The 26,687-nt window shown below is 40.0% G+C and overlaps 2 protein-coding genes across 2 annotated transcripts in view; both read left to right on the top strand.

Annotated features, from left to right (window-relative positions):
- LOC308296875 (gamma-adducin-like) overlaps positions 1-15,326 on the top strand; it is a 53,153-nt gene extending 37,827 nt beyond the window's left edge. Inside the window, exons 14-15 of the mRNA XM_080740225.1 lie at positions 11,127-11,213; positions 13,452-15,326. Of these exons, the coding sequence (XP_080596351.1) occupies positions 11,127-11,213; positions 13,452-13,699 (335 nt within the window). The 3' untranslated portion in view covers positions 13,700-15,326. The remainder of the gene's footprint in view (positions 1-11,126; positions 11,214-13,451) is intronic.
- Positions 15,327-20,102: 4,776 nt separating this feature from the next.
- Positions 20,103-26,478, top strand: LOC308296580 (max-interacting protein 1-like; the record flags this gene model as incomplete). Its single annotated transcript, XM_080739893.1, has 6 exons — positions 20,103-20,334; positions 21,504-21,612; positions 21,900-21,929; positions 23,957-24,071; positions 25,770-25,935; positions 26,315-26,478. 6 exons carry the CDS (start codon positions 20,103-20,105, stop codon positions 26,476-26,478), a joined length of 816 nt encoding a protein of 271 aa, XP_080596019.1.
- Positions 26,479-26,687: the final 209 nt, after the last annotated feature.

Genomic DNA, 26,687 nt, shown 5'->3' with positions numbered 1-26,687 from the left:
AACACTCTACATCTTTGCCAAATGCCATGAACATGTTACTTTGCATGTATGATTTAGAGGCAGAAGAATAATTTGCATAAAACTGCAATATTCATTGAATTTATTTTAAAAAGCATGTTTCAATTTTAAAGAAATCCGATCCGACAGATCTTTAGATATCGGTCCAAAGTTCACGTAAAAAAGGTTTTGTGCACGTGGAGCGAAAATTCCAGAATAAAAGCGGGTTTACGCGTTTTACAAACTGCTCAAAATGGCGGAAAATCAAAGGGCGGGGCTTACTTAACAACGACACAGATGTCTTCCACTTGAGTCAAAGCACGCGTGTAACAAGTTGCATGTCTTCAAACAAAACGAGTCATGACTTATGCCCGTTTGAAGTTTGAATTTTCAAACGCTTCGTATAGCGCCCCCCTTTGACCGATTGGAATAAAATTGGTTTCAGTGATACTTTGACTAACCCTCCACATCTTTGCCAAATGCCATGAACGTGTAACTTTGCATGTATGATTTAGAGGCCGAAGAATAATTTGCATAAAACCGCAATATTGATTGAATCATTAAAAAATTATATTTCACTTTAAAAGAAATCCGCCGAGATTAGTTTGACCGTATTGGTCCAAAGTTCATGTGAAAAAAGTTTCGTGCGCGTAACGAAAAAAACCCAGGAGGAGATAGATTTTTACTGTTTTTCATATAATTCCGAATTGTGGGAGACCTAAAGGTCAGAGGTCAAAAGTCAGAGGCTAAAAGTTGTTCGGCATGAGGAGACGCATACGTGTATACAGGTTTCATGCCTGTACCTCAAACACAGCATGAGCTATACCTGTTCAAAGTTTGCACTTTCGAAGGCTTCCTACAGCGCCACCATTTGGCCGATTGCTATAGAAAATAATAGCACACTTCGCCACTGTAAACTGAACACATTGATGTTTTTATTTTCATTTTCTCACTAAGTATGTAGGAGTAGAAAGGAACCGAAGTTCCCGTCTACTATATGACTGCCTGATAGATAAATAAATAATGACAATATCTAAAGTGTGCTCGCCTTATAGGCGAGCCCACAACTAGAAAAATATTGTTCCTTCGAAACAATTGTGGGCTCGCTTCAAGCCAGAAAACAATGGCTATAAAAGTACAAAATGTCAAGATCGCAGGCAGTGCTCTCTTTGACGTTACTGACGTCAAAGATTGGTCCATTTTGTTCCAAAAATGTGTTGTGCAAAAGTTGACCCGCTGGTGGCGCTATAACAGGCCAATGTAAGAAGGGTGGTATCTGCTCCTTGACCTATTGGGAATGTGCTTGCAAGATTTCACGCACATTGCAGGCTGTGTTCATGATTTGAGGTGTTTTTGGCTTTGGCCACTTTATCGCTGCTTGCAGCTATATTCATTATTATTATTTTTTTTGTGTGTGTGCACTTCATAGGCATATTAGATAAAGGTCCTTAGATTGTGTGTAGAATGTTTCATGCAAATTGCAAAAATAAATCCTAACGGGTTTAAGCGTTTCACAAACTGCTCAAAATGATATAGCGCCCCCCTTTGGCCAATTGGGGTAAGATTGGTTTTAGTGATATTTGGACTAACACTCTACATCTTTGCCAAATGCCATGAACATGTTACTTTGCATGTATGATTTAGAGGCAGAAGAATAATTTGCATAAAACTGCAATATTCATTGAATTTATTTTAAAAAGCATGTTTCAATTTTAAAGAAATCCGATCTGACAGATCTTTAGATATCGGTCCAAAGTTCACGTAAAAAAAGTTTTGTGCACGTGGAGTGAAAATTCCAGAATAAAAGCGGGTTTACGCGTTTTACAAACTGCTCAATATGGCGGAAAATCGGGGGGCGGAGCTTACTTAACAACGACACAGATGTCTTCCGCTCGAGTCAAAGCACGCGTGTAACAAGTTGCATGTCTTCAAACGAAACGAGTCATGACTTATGCCCGTTTGAAGTTTGAATTTTCAAACGCTTCGTATAGCGCCCCCCTTTGGCCGATTGGAATAAAATTGGTTTCAGTGATACTTTGACTAACCCTCCACATCTTTGCCAAATGCCATGAACGTGTAACTTTGCATGTATGATTTAGAGGCCGAAGAATAATTTGCATAAAACCGCAACATTGATTGAATTATTAATAAAATATATTTCACTTTAAAAGAAATCCGCCGAGACTAGTTTGACCGTATTGGTCCAAAGTTCATGTGAAAAAAGTTTCATGCGCGTATCGCAAAGATCCCAGGAGGAGATAGATTTTTACTGTTTTTCATATAATTCCGAATTGTGGGAGACCTAAAGGTCAGAGGTCAAAAGTTAGAGGGTAAAAGTTGTTCGGCATGAGGAGACGCATAAGTGTATACAGGTTTCATGGCTGTATGTATAACACAGCATGAGCTATACCTGTTCAAAGATCGCACTTTCGAAGGCTTCCTGCAGCGCCACCATTTGGCCGATTGCTGTAAAAAGTAATAGCACGCGTCGCCACAGTAAGCTGAACACATTGATGTTTTTATTTTCATTTTCTCACTAAGTATGTAGGAGTAGAAAGGAACCGAAAATCCCGTCTACTTACTAGATAAATAAATAAATAAATAATGACAATATCTAAAGTGTGCTCGCCAGGTACTGGCGAGCCCACAACTAGAAAAATATTGTTCCTTCGAAACAATTGTGGGCTCGCTTCAAGCCGGAAAACAATGGCTATAAAAGCACAAAATGTCAAGATCGCAGGCAGTGCTCTCTTTGACGTTACTGACGTCAAAGATTGGTCCATTTTGTTCCAAAAATGTGTTGTGCAAAAGTTGACCCGCTGGTGGCGCTATAACAGGCCAATGTGAGAAGGTTGGTATCTGTTCCTTGACCTATTGGGAATGTGCTTGCAAGATTTCACGCACATCCCAGGCTGTGTTCATGATTTGAGGTGTTTTTGGCTTTGGACACTTTATCGCTGCTTGCAGCTATATTTATTATTATTATTTTAAAATTTTTTGTGTGCACTTCATAGGCATGTTAGATAAAGGTCCTTAGATTGCGTGTAGAATGTTTCATGCAAATTGCAAAAAAAATCCTAGAATAAAAACGGGTTTAAGCGTTTTACAAACTGCTCAAAATTATATAGCGCCCCCCTTTGGCCATTTGGGGTAAGATTGGTTTCAGTGATATTTGAACTAACCCTCTACACTATTTTGTCATGAAAATGTGACTTTGCTTGTATGTTTTAGAGGCAGAAGAATAATTTGCATAAAAATGCAATATTGTTTGAATTATTTAAAAAAGCATGTTTCAATGTTAAAGAAATCCGATCTGACAGATCTTTAGATATCGGTCCAAAGTTCATGTAAAAAAATGTTTTGTGCACGTGACGCGAAAATTCCAGAATAAAAGCGGGTTTACGCGTTTTACAAACTGCTCAAAGTGGCGGAAAATCGAAGGGCGGAGCTTACTTAACAACGACACAGATGTCTTCCGCTTGAGTCAAAGCACGCGTGTAACAAGTTGCATGTCTTCAAACGAAACGAGTCATGACTTATGCCCGTTTGAAGTTTGAATTTTCAAACGCTTCGTATAGCGCCCCCCTTTGGCCGATTGGAATAAAATCGGTTTCAGTGATACTTTGACTAACCCTCCACATCTTTGCCAAATGCCATGAACGTGTAACTTTGCATGCATGATTTAGAGGCAGAAGAATAATTTGCATAAAACCGCAATATTTATTGAATTATTAAAAAATGATATTTCACTTTAAAAGAAATCCGCCGAGATAAATCTGACCGTATTGGTCCAAAGTTCATGTGAAAAAAGTTTCGTGCGCGTAACGAAAGAAACCCAGGAGGAGATAGATTTTTACTGTTTTTCATATTATTCCAAATTGTGGGAGACCTAAAGGTCAGAGGTCAAAAGTTAGAGGGTAAAAGTTGTTCGGCATGAGGAGACGCATAAGTGTATACAGGTTTCATGGCTGTATGTATAACACAGCATGAGCTATACCTGTTCAAAGATCGCACTTTCGAAGGCTTCCTACAGCGCCACCATTTGGCCGATTGCTGTATAAAGTAATAGCACACGTCGCCACTGTAAGCTGAACACATTGATGTTTTTATTTTCATTTTCTCACTAAGTATGTAGGAGTAGAAAGGTGCCAAAGTATTGAGGAAAACTTGATATAGTATATAAATAAATAAATAAATAAATAATGACAATATCTAAAGTGTGCTCGCCTTTAGGCGAGCCCACAACTAGAAAAATATTGTTCCTTCGAAACAATTGTGGGCTCGCTTCAAGCCAGAAAACAATGGCTATAAAAGTACAAAACGTCAAGATCGCAGGCAGTGCTCTCTTTGACGTTACTGACGTCAAAGATTGGTCCATTTTGTTCCAAAAATGTGTTGTGCAAAAGTTGACCCGCTGGTGGCGCTATAACAGGCCAATGTAAGAAGGGTGGTATCTGTTCCTTGACCTATTGGGAATGTGCTTGCAAGATTTCACGCACATTGCAGGCTGTGTTCATGATTTGAGGTGTTTTTGGCTTTGAACACTTTATCGCTGCTTGCAGCTATATTCATTATTATTATTATTATTTTTGTGTGTGTGCACTTCATAGGCATATTAGATAAAGGTCCTTAGATTGTGTGTAGAATGTTTCATGCAAATTGCAAAAAAAAATCATAACGGGTTTAAGCGTTTCACAAACTGCTCAAAATGATATAGCGCCCCCCTTTGGCCAATTGGGGTAAGATTGGTTTTAGTGATATTTGGACTAACACTCTACATCTTTGCCAAATGCCATGAACATGTTACTTTGCATGTATGATTTAGAGCAGGGGTCTTCAACCTTTTCAGGTCGGGGACCCCCAAACTGATGGGGAGATGGAGCAGGGACCCCCTACCACCTCGTAGGGTGGGGGGGTCGGGGCTACGACATATTTTTTATTTTAAACATGTACAAGTTACAGCGAGCAGGGTGGGCCGTACCACTACCATTTCTAAACATACTACTTATTAACTGAGAACCAATGTCAATAATATCAACAATCTGTCAATTGCATAGTAATCATGTATTCAAGCTATTCAAAATGGATAGAATCATGATTTATTTTTTAACATATAAATGTGAAAAAAAAGAGAAAAAAAAAACATTTTTTTGAAATCTTTTTTTTTTTCTTTTCAATAATTTCGCGGACCCCCTGCAGTACCTCCGCGGACCCCCTAGGGGTCGCGGACCCCCTGTTGAAGACCCCTGATTTAGAGGCAGAAGAATAATTTGCATAAAACTGCAATATTCATTGAATTTATTTAAAAAAGCATGTTTCAATTTTAAAGAAATCCGATCTGACAGATCTTTAGATATTGGTCCAAAGTTCATGTAAAAAAAGTTTTGTGCACATGACGCGAAAATTCCAGAATAAAAGTGGGTTTACGCGTTTTACAAACTGCTCAAAATGGCGGAAAATGTAAGGGCGGAGCTTACTTAACAAAGACACAGATGTCTTCCGCTTGAGTCAAAGCACGCGTGTAAGCAAGTTGCGTATCTTCAAATGAAACGAGTCATGACTTATGCCCGTTTGAAATTTGAATTTTCAAACGCTTTGTATAGCGCCCCCCTTTGGCCGATTGGAATAAAATTGGTTTTAGTGATACTTTGACTAACCCTCTACATCTTTGCCAAATGCCATGAACGTGTAACTTTGCATGCATGATTTAGAGGCAGAAGAATAATTTGCATAAAACCGCAATATTTATTGAATTATTAAAAAATAATGTTTCACTTTAAAAGAAATCCGCCGAGATAAATCTGACCGCATTGTTCCAAATTTCATGTGAAAAAAGTTTTGTGCGCGTAACGAAAAAAACCCAGGAGGAGATAGATTTTTACTGTTTTTCATATAATTCCGAATTGTGGGAGACCTAAAGGTCAGAGGTCAAAAGTCAGAGCGTAAAAGTTGTTCGGCATGAGGAGACGCATACGTGTATACAGGTTTCATGACTGTACGTATAACAGAGCATGAGCTCTATCTGTTCAAAGTTCGCACTTTCGAAGGCTTCCTACAGCGCCACCATTTGGCCGATTGCTGTAAAAAATAATAGCACACTTCGCCACTGTAAGCTGAACACATTGATGTTTTTATTTTCATTTTCTGTCTAAGTATGTAGGAGTAGAAAGGAACCGAAGTTTTGAGGAGAACTTGATATGACGGTTAGATATTGTCACTAGAAAAATATTGTTCCTTCGAAACAATTGTGGGCTCGCTTCAAGCCGGAAAACAATGGCTATAAAAGCACAAAATGTCAAGATCGCAGGCAGTGCTCTCCTTGACGTTACTGACGTCAAAGATTGGTCCATTTTGTTCCAAAAATGTGTTGTGCAAAAGTTGACCCGCTGGTGGCGCTATAACAGGCCAATGTGAGAAGGTTGGTATCTGTTCCTTGACCTATTGGGAATGTGCTTGCAAGATTTCACGCACATCCCAGGCTGTGTTCATGATTTGAGGTGTTTTTGGCTTTGGACACTTTATCGCTGCTTGCAGCTATATTTATTATTATTATTTTATAATTTTTTTGTGTGCACTTCATAGGCATGTTAGATAAAGGTCCTTAGATTGCGTGTAGAATGTTTCATGCAAATTGCAAAAAAAATCCTAGAATAAAAACGGGTTTAAGCGTTTTACAAACTGCTCAAAATTATATAGCGCCCCCCTTTGGCCATTTGGGGTAAGATTGGTTTCAGTGATATTTGAACTAACCCTCTACACTATTTTGTCATGAAAATGTGACTTTGCTTGTATGTTTTAGAGGCAGAAGAATAATTTGCATAAAAATGCAATATTGTTTGAATTATTTAAAAAAGCATGTTTCAATGTTAAAGAAATCCGATCTGACAGATCTTTAGATATCGGTCCAAAGTTCACGTAAAAAAAGTTTTGTGCACGTGACGCGAAAATTCCAGAATAAAAGCGGGTTTACGCGTTTTACAAACTGCTCAAAGTGGCGGAAAATCGAAGGGCGGAGCTTACTTAACAACGACACAGATGTCTTCCGCTTGAGTCAAAGCACGCGTGTAACAAGTTGCATGTCTTCAAACGAAACGAGTCATGACTTATGCCCGTTTGAAGTTTGAATTTTCAGACGCTTCGTATAGCGCCCCCCTTTGGCCGATTGGAATAAAATCGGTTTCAGTGATACTTTGACTAACCCTCCACATCTTTGCCAAATGCCATGAACGTGTAACTTTGCATGTATGATTTAGAGGGCGAAGAATAATTTGCATAAAACCGCAATATTGATTGAATTATTAAAAAATGATATTTCACTTTAAAAGAAATCCACCGAGATAAATCTGACCGTATTGGTCCAAAGTTCATGTGAAAAAAGTTTTGTGCGCGTAACAAAAAAAACCCAGGAGGAGATAGATTTTTACTGTTTTTCATATAATTCCGAATTGTGGGAGACCTAAAGGTCAGAGGTCAAAAGTTAGAGGGTAAAAGTTGTTCGGCATGAGGAGACGCATAAGTGTATACAGGTTTCATGGCTGTATGTATAACACAGCATGAGCTATACCTGTTCAAAGTTCGCACTTTCGAAGGCTTCCTACAGCGCCACCATTTGGCCGATTGCTGTAAAAAGTAATAGCACACTTCGCCACTGTAAACTGAACACATTGATGTTTTTATTTTCATTTTCTCACTAAGTATGTAGGAGTAGAAAGGAACCGAAGTTTTTTGATACTTGATATGCCTGCCTGATAGATAAATAAATAAATAAATAATGACAATATCTAAAGTGTGCTCGCCTTATAGGCGAGCCCACAACTAGAAAAATATTGTTCCTTCGAAACAATTGTGGGCTCGCTTCAAGCCGGAAAACAATGGCTATAAAAGCACAAAATGTCAAGATCGCAGGCAGTGCTCTCTTTGACGTTACTGACGTCAAAGATTGGTCCATTTTGTTCCAAAAATGTGTTGTGCAAAAGTTGACCCGCTGGTGGCGCTATAACAGGCCAATGTGAGAAGGTTGGTATCTGTTCCTTGACCTATTGGGAATGTGCTTGCAAGATTTCACGCACATCCCAGGCTGTGTTCATGATTTGAGGTGTTTTTGGCTTTGGACACTTTATCGCTGCTTGCAGCTATATTTATTATTATTATTTTATAATTTTTTTGTGTGCACTTCATAGGCATGTTAGATAAAGGTCCTTAGATTGCGTGTAGAATGTTTCATGCAAATTGCAAAAACAATCCTAGAATAAAAACGGGTTTAAGCGTTTTACAAACTGCTCAAAATTATATAGCGCCCCCCTTTGGCCATTTGGGGTAAGATTGGTTTCAGTGATATTTGAACTAACCCTCTACACTATTTTGTCATGAAAATGTGACTTTGCTTGTATGTTTTAGAGGCAGAAGAATAATTTGCATAAAAATGCAATATTGTTTGAATTATTTAAAAAAGCATGTTTCAATGTTAAAGAAATCCGATCTGACAGATCTTTAGATATCGGTCCAAAGTTCATGTAAAAAAATGTTTTGTGCACGTGACGCGAAAATTCCAGAATAAAAGCGGGTTTACGCGTTTTACAAACTGCTCAAAGTGGCGGAAAATCGAAGGGCGGAGCTTACTTAACAAAGACACAGATGTCTTCCGCTCGAGTCAAAGCACGCGTGTAGGCAAGTTGCATGTCTTCAAACGAAACGAGGCATGACTTATGCCCGTTTAAAGTTTGAATTTTCAAACGCTTCGTATAGCGCCCCCCTTTGGCCGATTGGAATAAAATTGGTTTCAGTGATACTTTGACTAACCCTCCACATCTTTGCCAAATGCCATGAACGTGTAACTTTGCATGTATGATTTAGAGGCCAAAGAATAATTTGAATAAAACCGCAATATTGATTAAATTATTAAAAAATGATATTTCACTTTAAAAGAAATCCACCGAGATAAATCTGACCGTATTGGTCCAAAGTTCATGTGAAAAAGGTTTTGTGCGCATAACAAAAAAAACCCAGGAGGAGATAGATTTTTACTGTTTTTCATATAATTCCGAATTGTGGGAGACCTAAAGGTCAGAGGTCAAAAGTTAGAGGGTAAAAGTTGTTCGGCATGAGGAGACGCATAAGTGTATACAGGTTTCATGGCTGTATGTATAACACAGCATGAGCTATACCTGTTCAAAGTTCGCACTTTCGAAGGCTTCCTACAGCGCCACCATTTGGCCGATTGCTATAAAAAGTAATAGCACACTTCGCCACTGTAAACTGAACACATTGATGTTTTTATTTTCATTTTCTCACTAAGTATGTAGGAGTAGAAAGGAACCGAAGTTTTGAGGAGAACTTGATATAGTATATAAATAAATAAATAAATAAATAATGACAATATCTAAAGTGTGCTCGCCTTATAGGCGAGCCCACAATAATGAAGATAACATACGTGTGCTCGCCTTCCAGGCGAGCCCACAATAATGCTAAACCATTATGATTTGTGTAATGTGACAGAACATTACGACATCATTCGAGTTTTTTGGTGTTGAGAGCATGCACAAATTAATTATGACCATATTCAGATCAATCATTAATCAATAGATAGATAGATAGATAGATAGATAGATAGATACCTTTATTATCCCAAGGGGGAAATTTAATTATCCCAAGGGGGAAATTAAGTTACCCAGAAGGTACAGCAGTTAAAGGTTACAGGACAGTAAGAAAAAAAGAAAAGGACTGTTGTGTACAGCCGAGCGACAAAAGCAAACAAGAATAATCAACAAAACAGGAGAATCAACCATACAGAGCAATTAAGTTAATATATATATATATATATATATATATATATATATATATATATATATATATATATATATATATATATATATATACATACATACATACATACATACATACATACATACCTACATAAAGTGTCGAGACAGAACACAACACAACAACAAAAAAGTAGTACTAACATTTCTGTAAAGGATTGCAATTTTAAGGGACTTTACTAAGCATAATGCAAACTCAAAGAACTTACAATGGTCCAGTCATTCAAACATTAGGAACTACTTCTCAACATAAAGTGCAACACAACACAACACAACAACAACAACAAAAAAGTAGTACTAACGTTAATCAATGAGTAAATGAGGAGACAAGATGTATTGAGGAGATGAGGAGACAATGTATTAGGTGGTGGTGGTGGTTATGATTTATGTAACAGAAGTACAGTTTAACACTCACACTTTAACACAAGAGTTATACTGTGTGGCTCCAAGGCCTCTGGGTCGAGCTGTACCATAACAAGATAGGCTTTACCAAAACAATAGCTACTGAGGCCTGCTGAAGGCCTCTCGACTCCTAACTATCAAGACATTAGTATCATCATAAAGACCTAGATATTATTATAATCAATTGAACATATAATCTACTCTAATAACGTCACACATAATCAATCATGATAATATAATATCTTCTACACATCCCTGGATCGTTCTGTATTTGCGAACGTTTACTGAGGTTGCATGCAAGCCAAGGTCACTCTGTATTGTAAAGAGGTTCATTTTGGGATACCGGTATGTACTGTATAAAGAGCTCAAGCAGTAGCACTACGTTGAGGAACAAATGCCACTCTTTTAACATTGCTCTAACATTGGCCACCAGGAGGCCAGTTTTTGCAAAACATAGATTTCTTTATATTAGTAGTCGTACACATTTTGTCCAAACATCACGCGGATCGGTACATATTATCTCTATAGTCATCCTGATTGGCGAATTCCGAACATTGCTGGCCCACAACAATCTACCTGACCTGGCAGAGACCTGTGCTATGAGGAGCACTTTTTCTAGTTTGATAGTGATACCATCACCTGGAGCTTTCTTAGTGTGTATACAGTATATCTGCATAGCATGTTGTTCTAACCAGTTTCGGAATGTTATGTGGTTCTGTTCTGAAAAGATAAAAATTAAAAAGCTCAAGCTCTGGTGTCCAGTCAGAGCAGCATATCACACTTGGGTTTCCTCCTTATAAGGAACTAGAGACTCTAGCAGCACAAAATTCAAAGTCACAATGCTCTGCATAATGTAATAAACCTCATTTGACGGTGGGCCACCAAATTCTAAATCAAATCCTCTTGCAGATGACACCACTGATGCAGATGAGATGACCACGTTTGACGGCTCCACTATTTCACTCTCCCTCTCTCCAATAATGAGTCCAGCTAAAGGTAATTAGTTTGCCATTAGCTATTTTGTATTTGGTATACGTATATTATTGCGACTGTGGGTCGCAGTTAAGTATGAGAACCGGCACATTTTGTCGGTCAGTATCTCTGTAACGCCTCCATTTTGTTGTCATTGTGACATCACGTGACATCACCTCATCAAAGATCAAACCCTGGATATCCAGGGTATGGAACCCTGGATATCCATACATGGAGACGACTTGATCATCATGTAGATCTCCATATTTGGAGCTGATGTCTACATCTGATTCCCTGATGATGCCGTGTTAGGGCAACCACATTAATAGAATCCTTTTATGCCCATAAAAGGGGACAATACATACACACCCGGACGCATGTCTGGGGTCTCATAGCACACAGTTGGTTCTACAGGGATCTCCATATACTGTATGGCATAAAAGGGATTGTATGTATGATGTCAGACGTCATATGACTTTCACATAACGAGTAACCGAGTAAGCATGTCTGGGGTTGGTTCTACAGACACCAACTTTTGCACACGGATAGCTGATGTTTGCCTATGTTCTTAGCTGCTTCCCCTGCCGTTACTGTACTTGCACATTGTACGCGTGTTTCCTAAACCCACCAGGCTTGAGTTAAGAGTAAGACCCGCCTTGCGGAAACGCGAGAACTTCCAGGAGTGGCTGAAATCCTTGCCAGACACATGGAGGGTGGATAATAGCCTAGCTGCAGCTAGACATCCCCACAGGAGGGGATGCAGTTAGTTAGCTGCATTAGTATATTCACGTTATTCCTGGCCCCGCCCCCGGCTTCCTGTTCATATCCTGAAAGAGGCGGAGACTGAAAAAGCTGTCCTAAAAAACATCATTTGGTTTCCTGTTGTCCTTGCATTAAAGTGTCAGTAGTTGGCGTTCTAGGCTCTGGGCTCTGAATGTACCTGGGTTGCCATGTCTGCTTATAATAAGCAATTTGTGTCTCTAAAAAATGTTTTGCTTATTGGGCTTACTTTCTAATATTTTTTAAACCAGTGGTTCCCAAATCTTTTCATATCAAGGACCCCAGATTACATATTTGTCCACAGTCGCAGACCCCCATCTGAAAATATGTGGTGCCAGGGACCTCCACACAGATTTATGTTGTTAAAATGTTTCAAAAATATTCAAATTTCTTTTTTTTCTCCCTCAATATTTTTTAAATAGCAAATATACAAGCTCACAATGTGTCGCAATGTGACACATTGTGAGCTTGCTGATCTGCTATTTTCAAATGTGAATGTAAAGTAGTATAGCCTACTGTAGTTCCTTCTGTTGGGCTTATTTCTTTGGAGAAATCTGGCAACAGACAATTCCATGTCACTTCCTTACTTGGGAGGAAGTGAAAAGATGTTTATGAAGCAGCACACAAAGAAAAATGCTCCAGCGCCCTCTGTAAAAGGAAAATGGCAGCCTCCATAGAATGGCCAGGAATATGGTGAATAGGCTGGCCCCAGGCTAGGTGGATAAAGTCAGACCTAGTAAAGGCATGAAGACAATCTTGTACTGAGAAAAGCCTGCATTTGCACAATGCACAGCTATTAATTTGTCACTACAGTGCTCAAAATAAACTGTGCTAAAAACATTTACTTTGTACTGTGCTTAAAAGGAAAACTTTGTAACTTTGCTAAAGAGAAAAACGTACTGAGAAAGCTATTAATTTGTCACTACTGGGCTCAAAATAAAAACTCTTACTGATTATCAGTTAAATTGTTATAGTTTGGATATGGCTTTGGGCGTATTATGCTGCGTGCATTATTGTAATGGATCAGTAGGTTGTAGGTAGGCCTATAGTATTGCTTTGCACTAAGAGCACTATATGCACTTAAATACTTAAGATAATTGAGAGAGGCGTTTCCGCGAGGCGGGTCTTAGCTCAAGCCTGGTGGGTTTAGGAAACACGCACATTGTACAGTTGTATGAAACAACACCTTTTTGTAGAACTGCCGATCCAACCAATATGCCCCTATCTCCACATGGATCTCCATAGAGGGGAAGGGATCTCCATATGGGTAACTGGTCCGATATATATTAATAATGAATTCTGTCCTGCACACCCTCGCCCTCTGCGCGGCGAGGTTGCTTTCGCCCTTAGGCGTCTTACTGGTAATATATTCGTATTATATTTTGTGTGATTGCAGTTCCTACATCGTGAAATCCAGTGTGTTAATTTAACACGGAATGTAACCACCCCCGTGTTAACTGATTGCGTTTCCTCTGTTGACAGACCTGATACTCAATGGGAAAGACCACTTGGCAGAGACTGACGAGGATCTAAGCATTGATGTATCTAAGCTGAGCGTGAGCACCACAGAAACGGTTGAAATCTCCATAACAACCACAGAGAAGCCAGGGGACGCTCAGACCCCAGAAAGCCAAACCAAGTCCCCCAAGAAGAAGAAGAAGTTCCGTACTCCCTCATTCCTGAAAATGAACAAGAAGAAAGAGAAGGAAAAAGAGAAATTGGAAGCCTAAGTGGATAAACTGAAAACAGTGACCTTTAATTGGAAACATACAAATTGCCTCCCTCCCTCATGGAGATACTCAATAGATTCCCAGCTTTTTGAGGGGAAGTTAAATGACTGAATATAGTTTAGTTTAAAAAAGAAACCTCAGTGAATAGCTAACGGTATTTTTCCAAATAGTAGCCTGGCGCTTAATTCGCTAAATCGAGTTGAACCCCCTGCAGTTAATTGGTGTCCGGTGGCTATTTGTAATACTTACTAGGTCCATTTGAATGGTGGGCGATGCTCAAAGTGGTGTCAGACCCCCGGCGGGTATTTGGTGCCCGCCGGTTATTGTGAGTAAATACTTGCTTCAGGGGAAATGTCTTATAAGATATGCAGATCAGCAGACATAATATGGATGTAGGCTATAGAGGTAACCTAACGAATACTTGGGGTCGGCTCTGTCTTGTCTTTTTTTCCTTTTCAGCGAATGTTCCCCCCCCAGAATAGGGATGCTAGCGTGCTAGTGTTTTTTTATGAAATGGGTGCCATAGGACACTGCAAAAGGTTTTGAACCTTATCAGTCTTTCAGTTTATGGAGTGTTTTGTACATGTGTTTTTAGAGTACGTTCTTTGAATGTATATTGAACAGCCAGAAAAAGCATTTTTAGAACATCGATTGAGAATTGTTTAATGGTGGACATGTTGACGTTATCTGAAGTCAAGCCTTAGGAATTAGGATTTTCAAGTCATAGTAATAATACTTTAATAATATCTTTTGAGTATATGTGAGTTTATATGATAGATAACACAATATAGTGTTTCATAGTTAAGTAAATGATTTTAATTGTGCTACAGGTAATAACAATATTTTGATATTAGGCATGTCAATAATGCTAGTAATACCCTTTTCCCCAATACCTGCTGTTGTGATATAGAAATAACTGACCACTCGCTGAAAATAACAGTTGTACAATGAAGAATAATTTAGCCATATAATAACTAGGAAGGAAACAAGCAAAGTAGTGGCCTCTGGCACGTTTTATGTGTTGATGGTAAAAGATGGTAAAAAAAAAAAGAGTTGTGAATTTAATAATATTGAAAGCCACGTGTTATGCATATGACAATGAAAAGTATCATCGCAGAATTGTGCAAGTTGAATGTTGCAATTTAGATTTTAACTGATCTAAAAATAGGGATTACAATATTTGGAAAGACATTTTTGGAGGCCCAATTTGAGATTCAGATTAAGTATTTCTAGAGAACCATATATAGCCTATATATATATTATATATACTGTATGTTATATGTTAACATCCCAGTCAACAATGTGAATAATTTGCTTTGACCCAAAGGGAGAGAATTCTTTGCCTTTTGTATATAGTGTGTTTTTGTGAAGTTGTTTGTAATGCTACACCAAAATGAAGGTCATTATTTTTTTTATGTGACAATACAACCTAATAACAATTTTCCACTTTCCTTGTTTTGCTATAGTAATGCGGTTTAATCTGAGTTCATTATTTACAGTCATACGTGAATATACACTATCATGTTTACATATTGTTGTACTAATGTCATTTTTGTACATGACTGACCTGCTTTTATCGCCTCTTGCTTTTTGTATTGCCTGGGCATTCATGGAGCATAATGGTGCTTTGCCTTATAGCCGTTTTGCCAAATGTCATTCTTATGAAATCACATTCCATCTGTTGTAATAAACACTAACGTGTGTTTTTAATTGCTTTTTATTCTGCTATTGTTATTTTTGTATTGTCTTGTGCTCGTTTCAAATACAAGTAAAACGTATCTGGTGAAAATTAGACGGAAAATCAAGGAAGGCTACAGTGGGTTAAAAGGTGGAAGGACAACATAAATGTCACACACAAAAACAGTGTACATTGACAACATGTCACCGGCTTTATACTGTATTCCAAGTAGACTGGCCATTTTGGTTGGATAAAATCCAGCCAACATCTGATCAATGATCCTAACTGCCTGTCATTTTAGAGAACAAATTAATACTTTCCACAGAACTAATAACAGCCTGGAGAGACAAAATAGCAGTGGCCTTGTGAAACAATGCCCTCTGTTTAGTGATAATTGTCTGTGAAGCTGTATAATCAGTCTTCTGCCATCACATGAATGGGTGTTGTCATGGTAATCCACTGCGGGGGCCTATGGAGACAAAGAGGGTATTTGGTGTCTCCAACAGGTGTTCATGTCATGTTAAGGGAGTTGAGAGATCCAGACCGCAGACCCCATCCCCCTTCCTATGAGGTGACATAAGATGGAGAACTCAAAGTCAAAGATAACAAACTATATCTCTATAGTAACCATTCAGAAACCCAAGTTATTTTGAAAGCTTACAATTAAAACAAAGCATGACAAAGAAAGAAAATCAATTGACAAGAGGGTGAACATTCTATGGCTACTGTAGCCTTAGCACAGTGGTTCTCAGCCTTTTAGGCCGCGACCCCCAAAATAATCATATTTTAACTGGGGAGTGGGGACACCCCCACCCTGACGAGCACTAAGAGTTAGGTTATAACATTTTGTTTTACACGGTTCTATTGTGAAAATAGCCGATCTTCATGCTCACCACGCCTGACCATGTAGCGGCGATTTTCACAATTTCTGCCATTTCTTCCTTGGCCAATGTTTCATTTGTCATTTTAGAGGTATTAAAAAGTCCTTAAAGACTAGAAATGTGCAGATACCCTCTATACACTAAAACGTTATTGTTTAATGTTGAGTGAGAAAACAATGTTGCACATTAAGTTGATCATCAGGGGGCCCCCCAAAATAATTTGGGGACCCCCCTGGGGGTCCCGAACCAACAGGTTGAGAACCACTGCCGTAGCAGAACAAAATCAGCATCCGTTCTAATCTGTTCTGAAACAGCATGTCAGATTGACATGCTGTACTTCCGTTATTGTCTGAACAATCCTTTACGATGCGGGGATGACGAAGCTTAGTGTGAGCTCCTCCGTCTCTGTCAGTGCTAATGAGAGGAGGGCCGTAGAGGCTTGCTTAAGGAACAGGTGACACTCAGGCCTGCTGCAGTGTCCTGCTGTGACCTCGGGACAAAATGCACTCATTGTGTGAAAACAATGGGACACGGCTACACAATGCCTAATCTAATCAGACCTCTAAAGATCACCAGCATGTTGAAAACAGCCAGATAGATAGATAGATAAATTGCCAACGAATGTCATTTCCAGATGCAACTCTTTGCTTTCTATTTCAATAATGCATGCCATGCCTTTCACTGCTGAGGGAGTGTTGAGGGCTGTTGGTTGGCACATGGTTAACATACATGCAGACACATACACACACACATAGACACAAGCGCTGGCAAATGCACACCGTGTGACTTTGCGTCCTCTGTGTGACAGCCGAGCCACCGGTGTAATCCTCAGGCTTTTCAGATTACTCCAGTTGGGGTCACATTCTACACCATCCCACATTGGGTCAGCTTTCCGTGCAGTCAGTGCCAGCATGCGCACACAGTCTACAAAATGAGCCTTTCAGCCGAGACCACATGGGCCTGTTTCTGCTCAAATGCTGTCATTTATGAAACGTTATCTACCTGTCTGTTTGTTCCTGTTTACCTGAACACATGTTAAAACCCAGTTTAGAACCTGTGTGTGTGTGAGAGAGAGAGAAAGAGAGCGAGCACAACTTTACATGAGTGCATCGCTAAACTAGAACCATCTGTGTGGGTGTGTGTGTGTGTGTGTGTGTGTGTGTGTGTGTGTGTGTGTGTGTGTGTGTGTGTGTGTCAGGCCTTGCCAGGCAGCTGAAATAGACTCCAATAAGGGAGGGTGTTCTCTCTCACAGGCGTCCGTTACAGGGCTGGCCACACATCTGCAGCGGGCCGGCCATCTGCACCCATTGTCTCTCAGCGGCACAACACAAAACACACACACACACACACAGCCCCGCATGCATGGCTGCACCTTTAGAGGCAGACTCTCCACACCCCATGCTCTCCTCCCCTTTCTGTCGGGCGGAGAGAGGAAGGGTGGGGGGTATGACTTCTTAATCAGTCAAAAGACATAATGGTCAGGGTCAAGCCAACTAGGAGTGAATTCAATTCCAAGGTTAGTTCTGCTTAGTTTGCGGTGCTGTTCACCCAGAGCTGTAGTTCTCTCAACCTTTTCTGGATCCGGGCCCTCTTGAAAATCTCAGTTTTGCGGCCCACGCATCTAAACGCTGAACCTATAAGAGTTCAGATTTTCAGAGCATGTTTAATTTATGATCATTAATCGATCAATAGTGTTCCGGCTAAGATCAATGGAACTAATAAAGTAAAATGTAGAAAGAAAGAAAGAAAGAAAGAAAGAAAGAAAGAATAGCTAGTTATTTGGGGGCCCACTCGCAATGTCCTCCCTGGCCCACAGGTTTAGAATGACTAATCTAGAGGTCACACACTCACACACACGCACAGGGGCGTCACAAGGGGTAGGAAAGTGGGACTGAGTTACCAGGGCCCAAGGTGGAGGGGCCCTGGTAACTTTAGCTATTGAAAAATAGCAGATATACAAGCTCACAGCGCGGCACCGAGTGCCGCGCTGCGAGCTTGTAGATCTGCTATTTTTGAAAAGTCGTGAAAATGTGCGCAAATCTTTGAATATACGTATTTTTAAGTGAACATTTGTAACTCAAATTTTGCTTCTGGGGGGTCCCTGGAACTAAATATTTTGAGATGGGGGGTCCTTCACATGAAAACGTTTGAGCATCACTGACATGAAAACATAGGTTTCTTGGCACACATTTTCACGATTTTTCAAAAATAGCAGATCTACAAGCTCGCAGCGCGGCACCGAGCTTGTATATCTGCTATTTTTCAATAGTTAACATTCATGGGGGGCCCGCAGTGAATCCTTGTACCCAGGGCCCAGAATTTGGTGTGACGCCCCTGCACACGCACATTCCCTAACCTGATGCGTTGGGCCTGAAAACATGGCAGCTCATTCATGTCAACATTAGTCCAAGCACAATTTGCTGTCTAGTGTTTATATGTTGATATAGATTGTTCTTGCAGTGCTAGCTACAGTAGACCAAGGGTGGGACAAGAGACCACGCCGAGAAATAGAGCCTACACTTGTGCAGAGAACAATGGATTTATTGTGGGCAAATAATCTGAAATTGTGTCTCCGGTCATTTGGATTCATTACATTATGCCAATGGGGAAATCTTTTCCATTCATGACTTCTGGCGGTGTAATCAATCACCTCTAAGTCCCACATGGCATTCTCCTTGGACACATTACTTGATTGAATCCTGACAATGCACTTTGTCAGGGTCTGACAAGAGTGCACATACATACACACAATGCTTACTGTAGGCCTATAGTTAAGAGGGCCCTGGCGTTTGTCCTTGACATGGAGGTTGCGCTATTGATAATTCCTGATGAATGTCGTGTTTACATGCAGCCCACAAATGTCAAGACACAGCATGTTTAAATGTGAGTCTCACTAGACTGTGAAACATTTGATTTGTTGTGAATATAAAATTAGGGGAGAAAATAAAGTTGTGTAGCCTTAGCCTGCCTTAATGCAGTGGTTCTCAAAGAGGATTCTTGGGACTCTGTGGGTTCCTTACTCTTAATCAGGGGTTCTCAAACTTTTTTAGGCAGTGACCCCCAAAATAAATATATATGAACTGGGGACCTCCACCCCGACAAGCACTTGGAATTGTAGGTATTACATTTAATGTGACTCGATAAATATTGTGAAAACAGCAGATCTACAGGCGTTGTGAGCATGTAGATCTGCTATTTTCACAATGTTCGCCTCTTGCTTACTTCATAGTTGACAGTTTGGCCAGTTTGGTATTAAAATGGTCTTGAAAGTCCTTAAATTGTCACTTTATAAATGTGCAGATACCCTGGATACACTTATGTTGGTTTGTTTACCGTTGTGAGACATTTCTTTACATTAAGCTAATCATCCGGGGAGCCCACACAATAATTTGGGGACCCCACTTGGGGTCCCAACTCCAAGTTTGAGAACCACTGCTCTAAATGGACCCATAAGTCTGTAACTCTGACAGTGTACAAATGGAACCAAATGAACCCTATAGGGTTCCATTTGTACACTATTTAGAGTTAAGGGGAGACCTTGAAAAGTGAAAGTTTGAGAAACACTTCCCTATTGCACAAAGTTATGTTATTTATTACTGATCCTGCAATGGGCTATTGATAATGAGGATTTATTATGGCAGAGTTGACAATGAATGCAATGTGCATGCGTTAGTGGGAGGGATTATCCACCAAGTAGGGCAAGAGGCTGAAGCAAGGACTGCAATTCCATCCAGCCTAGTTCATTTCAGTCATCCTCATCCCCAGCACTGCACGGTCGCGGCAAGGAGACCACCTTCAGTGTCGCTTTAATTTGTCAATCATAGGTCTACAGATCTTGGTCAACATGGTGAAATACATGCGACAGCACCGCGAGCTGAAATCCGGAGAGGTGCTTTCAGAATCGGACGCGTCTGTGGACCCACAGGATTTTAATAATGACATGTCTGAATATTCCTTCAACGATGTTCTGTACTCCGAATGTTCCGCAATGGACCAAATCGGCACTTTTATGAGAAACGTGCAAGTGCTGCTCGATGCGGCGAGTTACATTGAAAATGTCGAAAAGAACAACGGAAGTAAGTAAGGACACGGGGGCAGTTTGGAATAATGAACACAGTGTAATGCGCAGACAGGGCAGACAACAATAGAAGTGAAGGCGACAAAAGACGTGCATACAGGAGAGATGAATCGGCCTGCTGCTGCATCTGCTGCTGGGGAAACACAACATCGATCCACGTTTTAAAGCCTTTTTAAAAAACATAATTTGAGCGAAAGCCTAGCGAAAGCCATACGATGGATGCTGTGTGTTGCATGCTGCAATTTTACGGAGACACAAAATATGTCTTTAAAGGAACGGGCTATTGTGTCTAACAACACAATAAGATCATCCACTGTTTTAAATGAACCACGTATAACACGTCGCATAGATAAGAGGGCTGAAGTTTGCAGAAGCCGATTCTATGACTGTATAGCCTGCTAATTACCACATTGCACGAGATAATGCGTGTCTATATTTAGGCTATTTCGATGCTTAAAGTTTTCTCGTTTTAACTGTATTTCATGATGTATGTAGTTTCACTCTTCTAGCAGTAAAAGGAATGCAATTCATAATTGGCAATGTGTGTTAGAAGAATGTTGCATTGCGTAGGCTGCTACATACATGGAAAGTTACATGTAGAATTTTTCCCCAAATGAAATATGACAATTCAAAGCCCAGCTATCATTTTCAGAGGCTGTGTCTGTGCTTCCTTGTATCTGTACATGGTTTCCACATGGAACACGTTTGAGCGTTTTGATTGGCCCAGAATCGTGCTCCAGCTGTAGAGTCACTGCTAACGTCCAATCACACTTGGTCTCATGTCTCACGTCGCATGTTACTGGGTCGGACTCATGGGGCTCAACTGTGGCTTTATGGGATTTGTAGTGTAATCCAACTGAGTTCTATTTAATTTAATGTATGTATTTATTTTATTCTCCAAATAGCCTAATTTGTTGTCTTGTCATTGAGTATTTGAAAGATCATAATACATCTTGTAATATCAGATCATTATCTATTTTTGAGAAGTGATCTGCATTAAAAGCTGTAGATAGGCCCAGGTTTTAAATTGATGTGAGTCAGTGCGAACCTGGGTCAAAATGAATGCCAAATATCTCATGGGGATCAAATACACGGTTAACCCTGATATTTATATTACAAAACTTCTCTAGCTGTGCTATGTGATTAATCAATCCTTTTTTCCGTCAGAATGTGAACATGGGTATGCTTCAACCTACCCGGCAAGTGACTCAAGTGAGATCACACATCAGAAACAACGAAAATTCAAGAACAAGAAATTGGATAATATTCACAATAGGTAAGTCATACAAATATCTGAGTGTTGTTATCTTCATCTATTAACTTTCTATAACTGATGTAAGGATACTGAAAGCACCTGCATGTATCACATTACAAAATCAGTCAAGGATTGATATAGATTGATTGATAATTATCATTGATCAATCAATGATAATGATTATTATTATTATTGCATAACAATTGCTATTACATGGTTATGCTATTATTGAACCAAGTGTGTTATGTTTTACTTTGTGCTAAAATAGAATAACAGAACATTGTATTTTATATCTATATTTTTTTCAGGTCAGCACACAACGAACTTGAAAAGAATAGGTGAGTAAAAAACAAGCAATATTAAATAACACAAGGATAAAAGGTTAACTGAGGTCATGCTAAGACACACGACTGTCTTTTACAGCTTTATGAACACTTCCAGATCAATTACTCAGTCATTCTTCAATCAATCTTTTCAAAGTGTGCTGCATGCTGAATCAATATACCAACTTTATAATAGGGGTGAACAGAAGTTGCACAGAAAGGGGGACGTCCTTAAAAACTGGTTTAGCAGTGCAGTTCCCAGGGTCTGCCAGCTGTCTCAAAATGGAGAATCAAGTTTATAATCCAAAAACAATCTATCATGTTATGAGTTCCTCTGGCGTGTCCTGGTGCTGTATCTGTCCTTTTCACATAGTGTTTTATTAGCCTCTCGTTGTGACGCCGTCACGCCGAGGAAGACCTGTTAGGTTGAAGGGTGTCCGTTGTCTCTGTCCGCGAGAGGTTCATAAAAAGCCATGTGAAAAGGAAATTCATTGTGTGCTGGCTATTTCCTCACTCTTATGACATGGTTGAGCCGTGCACCTTAAGACCTTTATTTAATCCATTTAGGCCTGAACGCAAATCTGTGTCACTTTAGATTTGAACCACTTTAACCATTATTTTATGCTTTAACTATTAAAAAATAGCAGATATACAAGCTTGTTGTGAGCTTGTTGATCTGCTATTTTTGAAAAATCGTTAAGATTTGCGCGATCAGTGGTTCTAAAACTTGTTCATGTCAAGGACCCTCAAAACTACATGCATTTGGCCGTGGACCCCCATCTCAAAATATGTTGTTCCAGGGACCCCCCATGAAGGAAATATTTGAGTTACAAATGTTCGCTTTTAAAAAGATATATTCAAAGACTTGCAAAAGAAATCAAGATTTTTCAAAAAATATAGCAGATCTACAAGCTCGCAGTGCGGCACGAGTGCCGCGCTGCGAGCTTGTATATCTGCTATTTTTCAATAGTTAAATCATTAAATAATTCTAGGACTAAATTGTTGCAGGCCTTCTGCTTTGCAGTCATTTCTCGCTGGTGCTAATATGTGAAATATGTTGACCATACCATTTTGAAGTGTAATGAACAGCAGCACCGTGAGGCATTTCAAGTAACATCACATGGACTTCAAACAAGGGCTTTATTATCCTCCTACTGCATAGGATAGAGGTGTCCATTTTGCAAGGCAAATGAGAGGGAGGTGTAATTCAGCCTCTGTAGACAGCACTGTTCCTGGAGGACATAATGACATTTCTACAGGCAGCAAAGGGGAACCTTCTGTTTCCAGACACCAGTACCAGCTCCTTCCTGGGAGCATCTCAACCACAAATCTAAACGCAGCTTGTTTATATTGCTGCAGGGCCAAGCTGGACCTTTTCTCTGAACGAAGAAACAAACGTCAGGGCACACATTTCTCCTAAAAATAAATGGTCACTTAATCTCCAAAGAGCTGATGTTGTGTGTAAGAGTTGAGGTGTGGCCTATCAGAGATGAAAGCTTAGAATCCTGAGCCCAGGCATGAAAGAACACTTCATGCTCATGAATGTGTTCCTATTACAAAATGGCAGCCAGAGTAGAGAGAGGTGATGACGTCACAACTTGACCCACATTTTATTCCATTATTTGAAAGGGAAGAGGTTTTCTTTTCAATGCCATTACAAGCGTTCTTTCAGACCTTGGTGGATCAAATCAGGACAGTCTGGCTGATCTCAGCAGCTTTGAAAACGGTGGTCAGACAGATCCATAAGTAATTGCTGGAGGAGCATTGGTCAGCTTATGTAGCTAACACACAGAAAGGACAGAAAGATACATAACATGCTAGTGTACATTAACCATTATACTTAAAACTAAAAGTGGATAATGATGAATTGTCATTCTAAAACTCAGTAATTTAGTCTACACTAATTGTGTAGAAGTGCAATCAGTCATTGCATACAGTGGGAAGCATCTTGCAAATAAGTTATTGTAAGTCGCTTTGGATTAAAAGCGTCTGCTAAATGCCTAAACTGTAAACTGTAAGTGATTGTTTGTTTCCTCCAATAGACGAGCACATCTCCGCCTGTGTTTGGAGAGGTTGAAGTCCCTCATACCTCTGGGACCTGACTGCAATCGACACACAACACTTGGACTGCTCAATAAGGCCAAAGGGCATATTAAGGTGGGGTAGTCAAAACCGGTCGCAGGGTCAGGGGGGTGCAGGATTGTCATAGGGGCAAATGGAAGCCTTTTTAAATTAGATTCTGAGCACATTACCACAACTTGATCCAGGAACGAGAAGGTTTACTGCAAATCACTTGTTACTGAAGAGAAACAGCACTAAAACACTTTTCTCGAGTTAGTCTCGAGTGTGCAGGTCCCCCAGTTTATTAGCACTCTCTTTTAGAATTCTGTGACGCACTGTACTCCATGTCTCTGGACTGGAGTGCCATCTTGGCATCCAACATACACTTGATAGCCATAGACGTCACAGGGTCCCGGGGGCATAGATGTCCTCTGATTTGGCAGGGCGCTTCAAAAAACTATTGTTTGAGGGCGGGAAGCTGGCAGGATATGACTATATCTCTAGGGACCCGAATCTACACTGTAAAATCCTTTGTGTTATATTAACTCTGAGATTTTATAAAAGAGCCCTTTTGGTTCCATTTATACAATCTCAGGATTACAGACCCAGAAGGATCCATTTGATTTCTAACTATCAATTATTTAGCTGGGGATCCTCTCTGCTATGTTCAGTGAAGATACTTAGTGTAGCGGGGGGGTAAAATAGGGAGCTAAGTATAGACACCTGGGGGGCTCAGATCAACTAAGTATATAGGGTTTAAGTGGGTAAGTCATATTCCTGGGTAGAAAAGTGAGGCCTGTTTATTCAAAGCAACATGACATGCTCTTCATTCTATTTCTCCTCCCTCAGAGGACCGATGTTGCATAATGGCATTCAGAACAGACCTGTTACCAACTGAGGTGTGACAGTCAAATCAATCAGCACCCAAAGGTTTCCCCATTTTCTTTGTCTATCAACATAAAGTCAAGCTCTTAGCAATCACAGACACATCACGGTGTCGTAAGATGCCCATTTCTCCTGTCATACAAACCTAGGAAAGGACCATAGAAGCGTCAACAAGTAAAGGCTGGCAGTTGTTCGCTAAAAGCTCAATAATATAATCAATGTAAAAGTGTAAATAAATAGAAACAAATTAAACACTTTCACAAAACCAGGGGCTATTAAATTGCTATTAAACCACTTATCCCTAAACAAAAATATTCAAGTGATTGGACAGTGTAGAATTTTTAGAGGCTGACATTACAGCACATCTTAGTGTAACAGCTAATGGACATTACCATAGTACAGTACACGAAAATAAAGTAATTTCCACAGTGTAACTTCAGTAATTCAACTCAAGAGGATATTAGTCTTGTAATCTGAGTGGACATATCGACAGTTGCCCTTGTTTTGTCACCAACAGTAAATCCGACTCCACAATTGGCCAGCATACATGGAATTACTCTGCTACTATAGCTATGTGGATGAGTTTATATTTATAGTGCAGTGAAATGCAGATGAATTCCTGTTTAATTATTGAAGCTTAAAGTGCATCTGTTTAAAGAAACTTTTTTGGGGGGTAGGGGGTGGGCACACCATACACAAAATGGATTTCCAGGAACAATGGACTACATAACATGGAGGGTCGCAGTCAGAACTAAAAGACAATATTTTGTATTGTTCCATATGCCTCAAACAAGATGAAAAACGTTTTGGCGACACTGAAGAAGTTTTAAGAAGTGACTTAAAAGAAGGCACTATTTCCTTTTTCTATGCAATGAGACAATAACTTTATGAATCTCTCTCTCTTGTCAGAAACTTGAAGAGATGGACCGGAGGAGTCAGCACCAGCTGGAGATCCTGGAGAGGGAGCAGAGGCACCTGCAGAGGCAGCTCTCCCACCTGCAGACCCCTGGAGAGAGGATCCGCACGGACAGCCTGGGCTCCCGTGTGGATTCGGATCGATCTGAGTCTGACAGAGGTAGGGAAAACTCATATAACCAAAGAGCAAGCTTAGAGAAACCAAATTTCAAATGCTGGTGGCAAGAATTTCTTAATGCCTTCAGTGTCTACATATTTGAAAGGCAAATTCGCCAATATTTAGTGCGTCTCCTCTCCTCGCATTCTGTGGAGAAAGGTAAAATCTGATTTAAAACAGATTCCTGTATGTCCTGTATGTCGAGAGCTCACTCTTGGCATAGGAAAATGCCTACATGAAACTTGTTGCGTTGTTTGAATTGAGCTTTGAAAGTACGGCTTTATAATAACACTATATAGTTACAACACTATATAGATTATTTAGGATACTTTATTAGGATTCTAACTAATATACTTTGTGTTGTACTTTGTTTGTTGAACAGAAGAGATCGAAGTGGATGTGGAAAGCACTGAGTTCTCCCATGGAGAACTGGACAATGTTAGCACCAGTGGTGGTAGCGACCTGGATGACCACAGCAGTCGGCAGAGTTCGGCCAGCGATGAGGGCTACTCCACCTGCAGTCTAAAACTGGCCTTCTCTGCTTAGAGCACCAGCCTATCCTCTCAACCTCAGCTGCAGTCGTACATGGCTTTACACCTTTAAAGAACCAGCCTACAGCTCCATTTGTCCTCGCAGTTTAAGCTAATCTGCTCATGTCCTCAATGAAGAACCAGCCTGAATCCCATCTCTGTCGGAAGTGTGGAACTTCTTCCCTTCACCCGAGAACCAGCCTTAATCTCAACTCAGTCCAAACG

This window comes from Nannobrachium achirus (assembly GCF_963921795.1).
Source record: "Nannobrachium achirus genome assembly, chromosome: 13".
Lineage (NCBI taxonomy): Eukaryota > Metazoa > Chordata > Actinopteri > Myctophiformes > Myctophidae > Nannobrachium > Nannobrachium achirus.
This window is presented reverse-complemented; position numbering and strand designations above follow the sequence as displayed.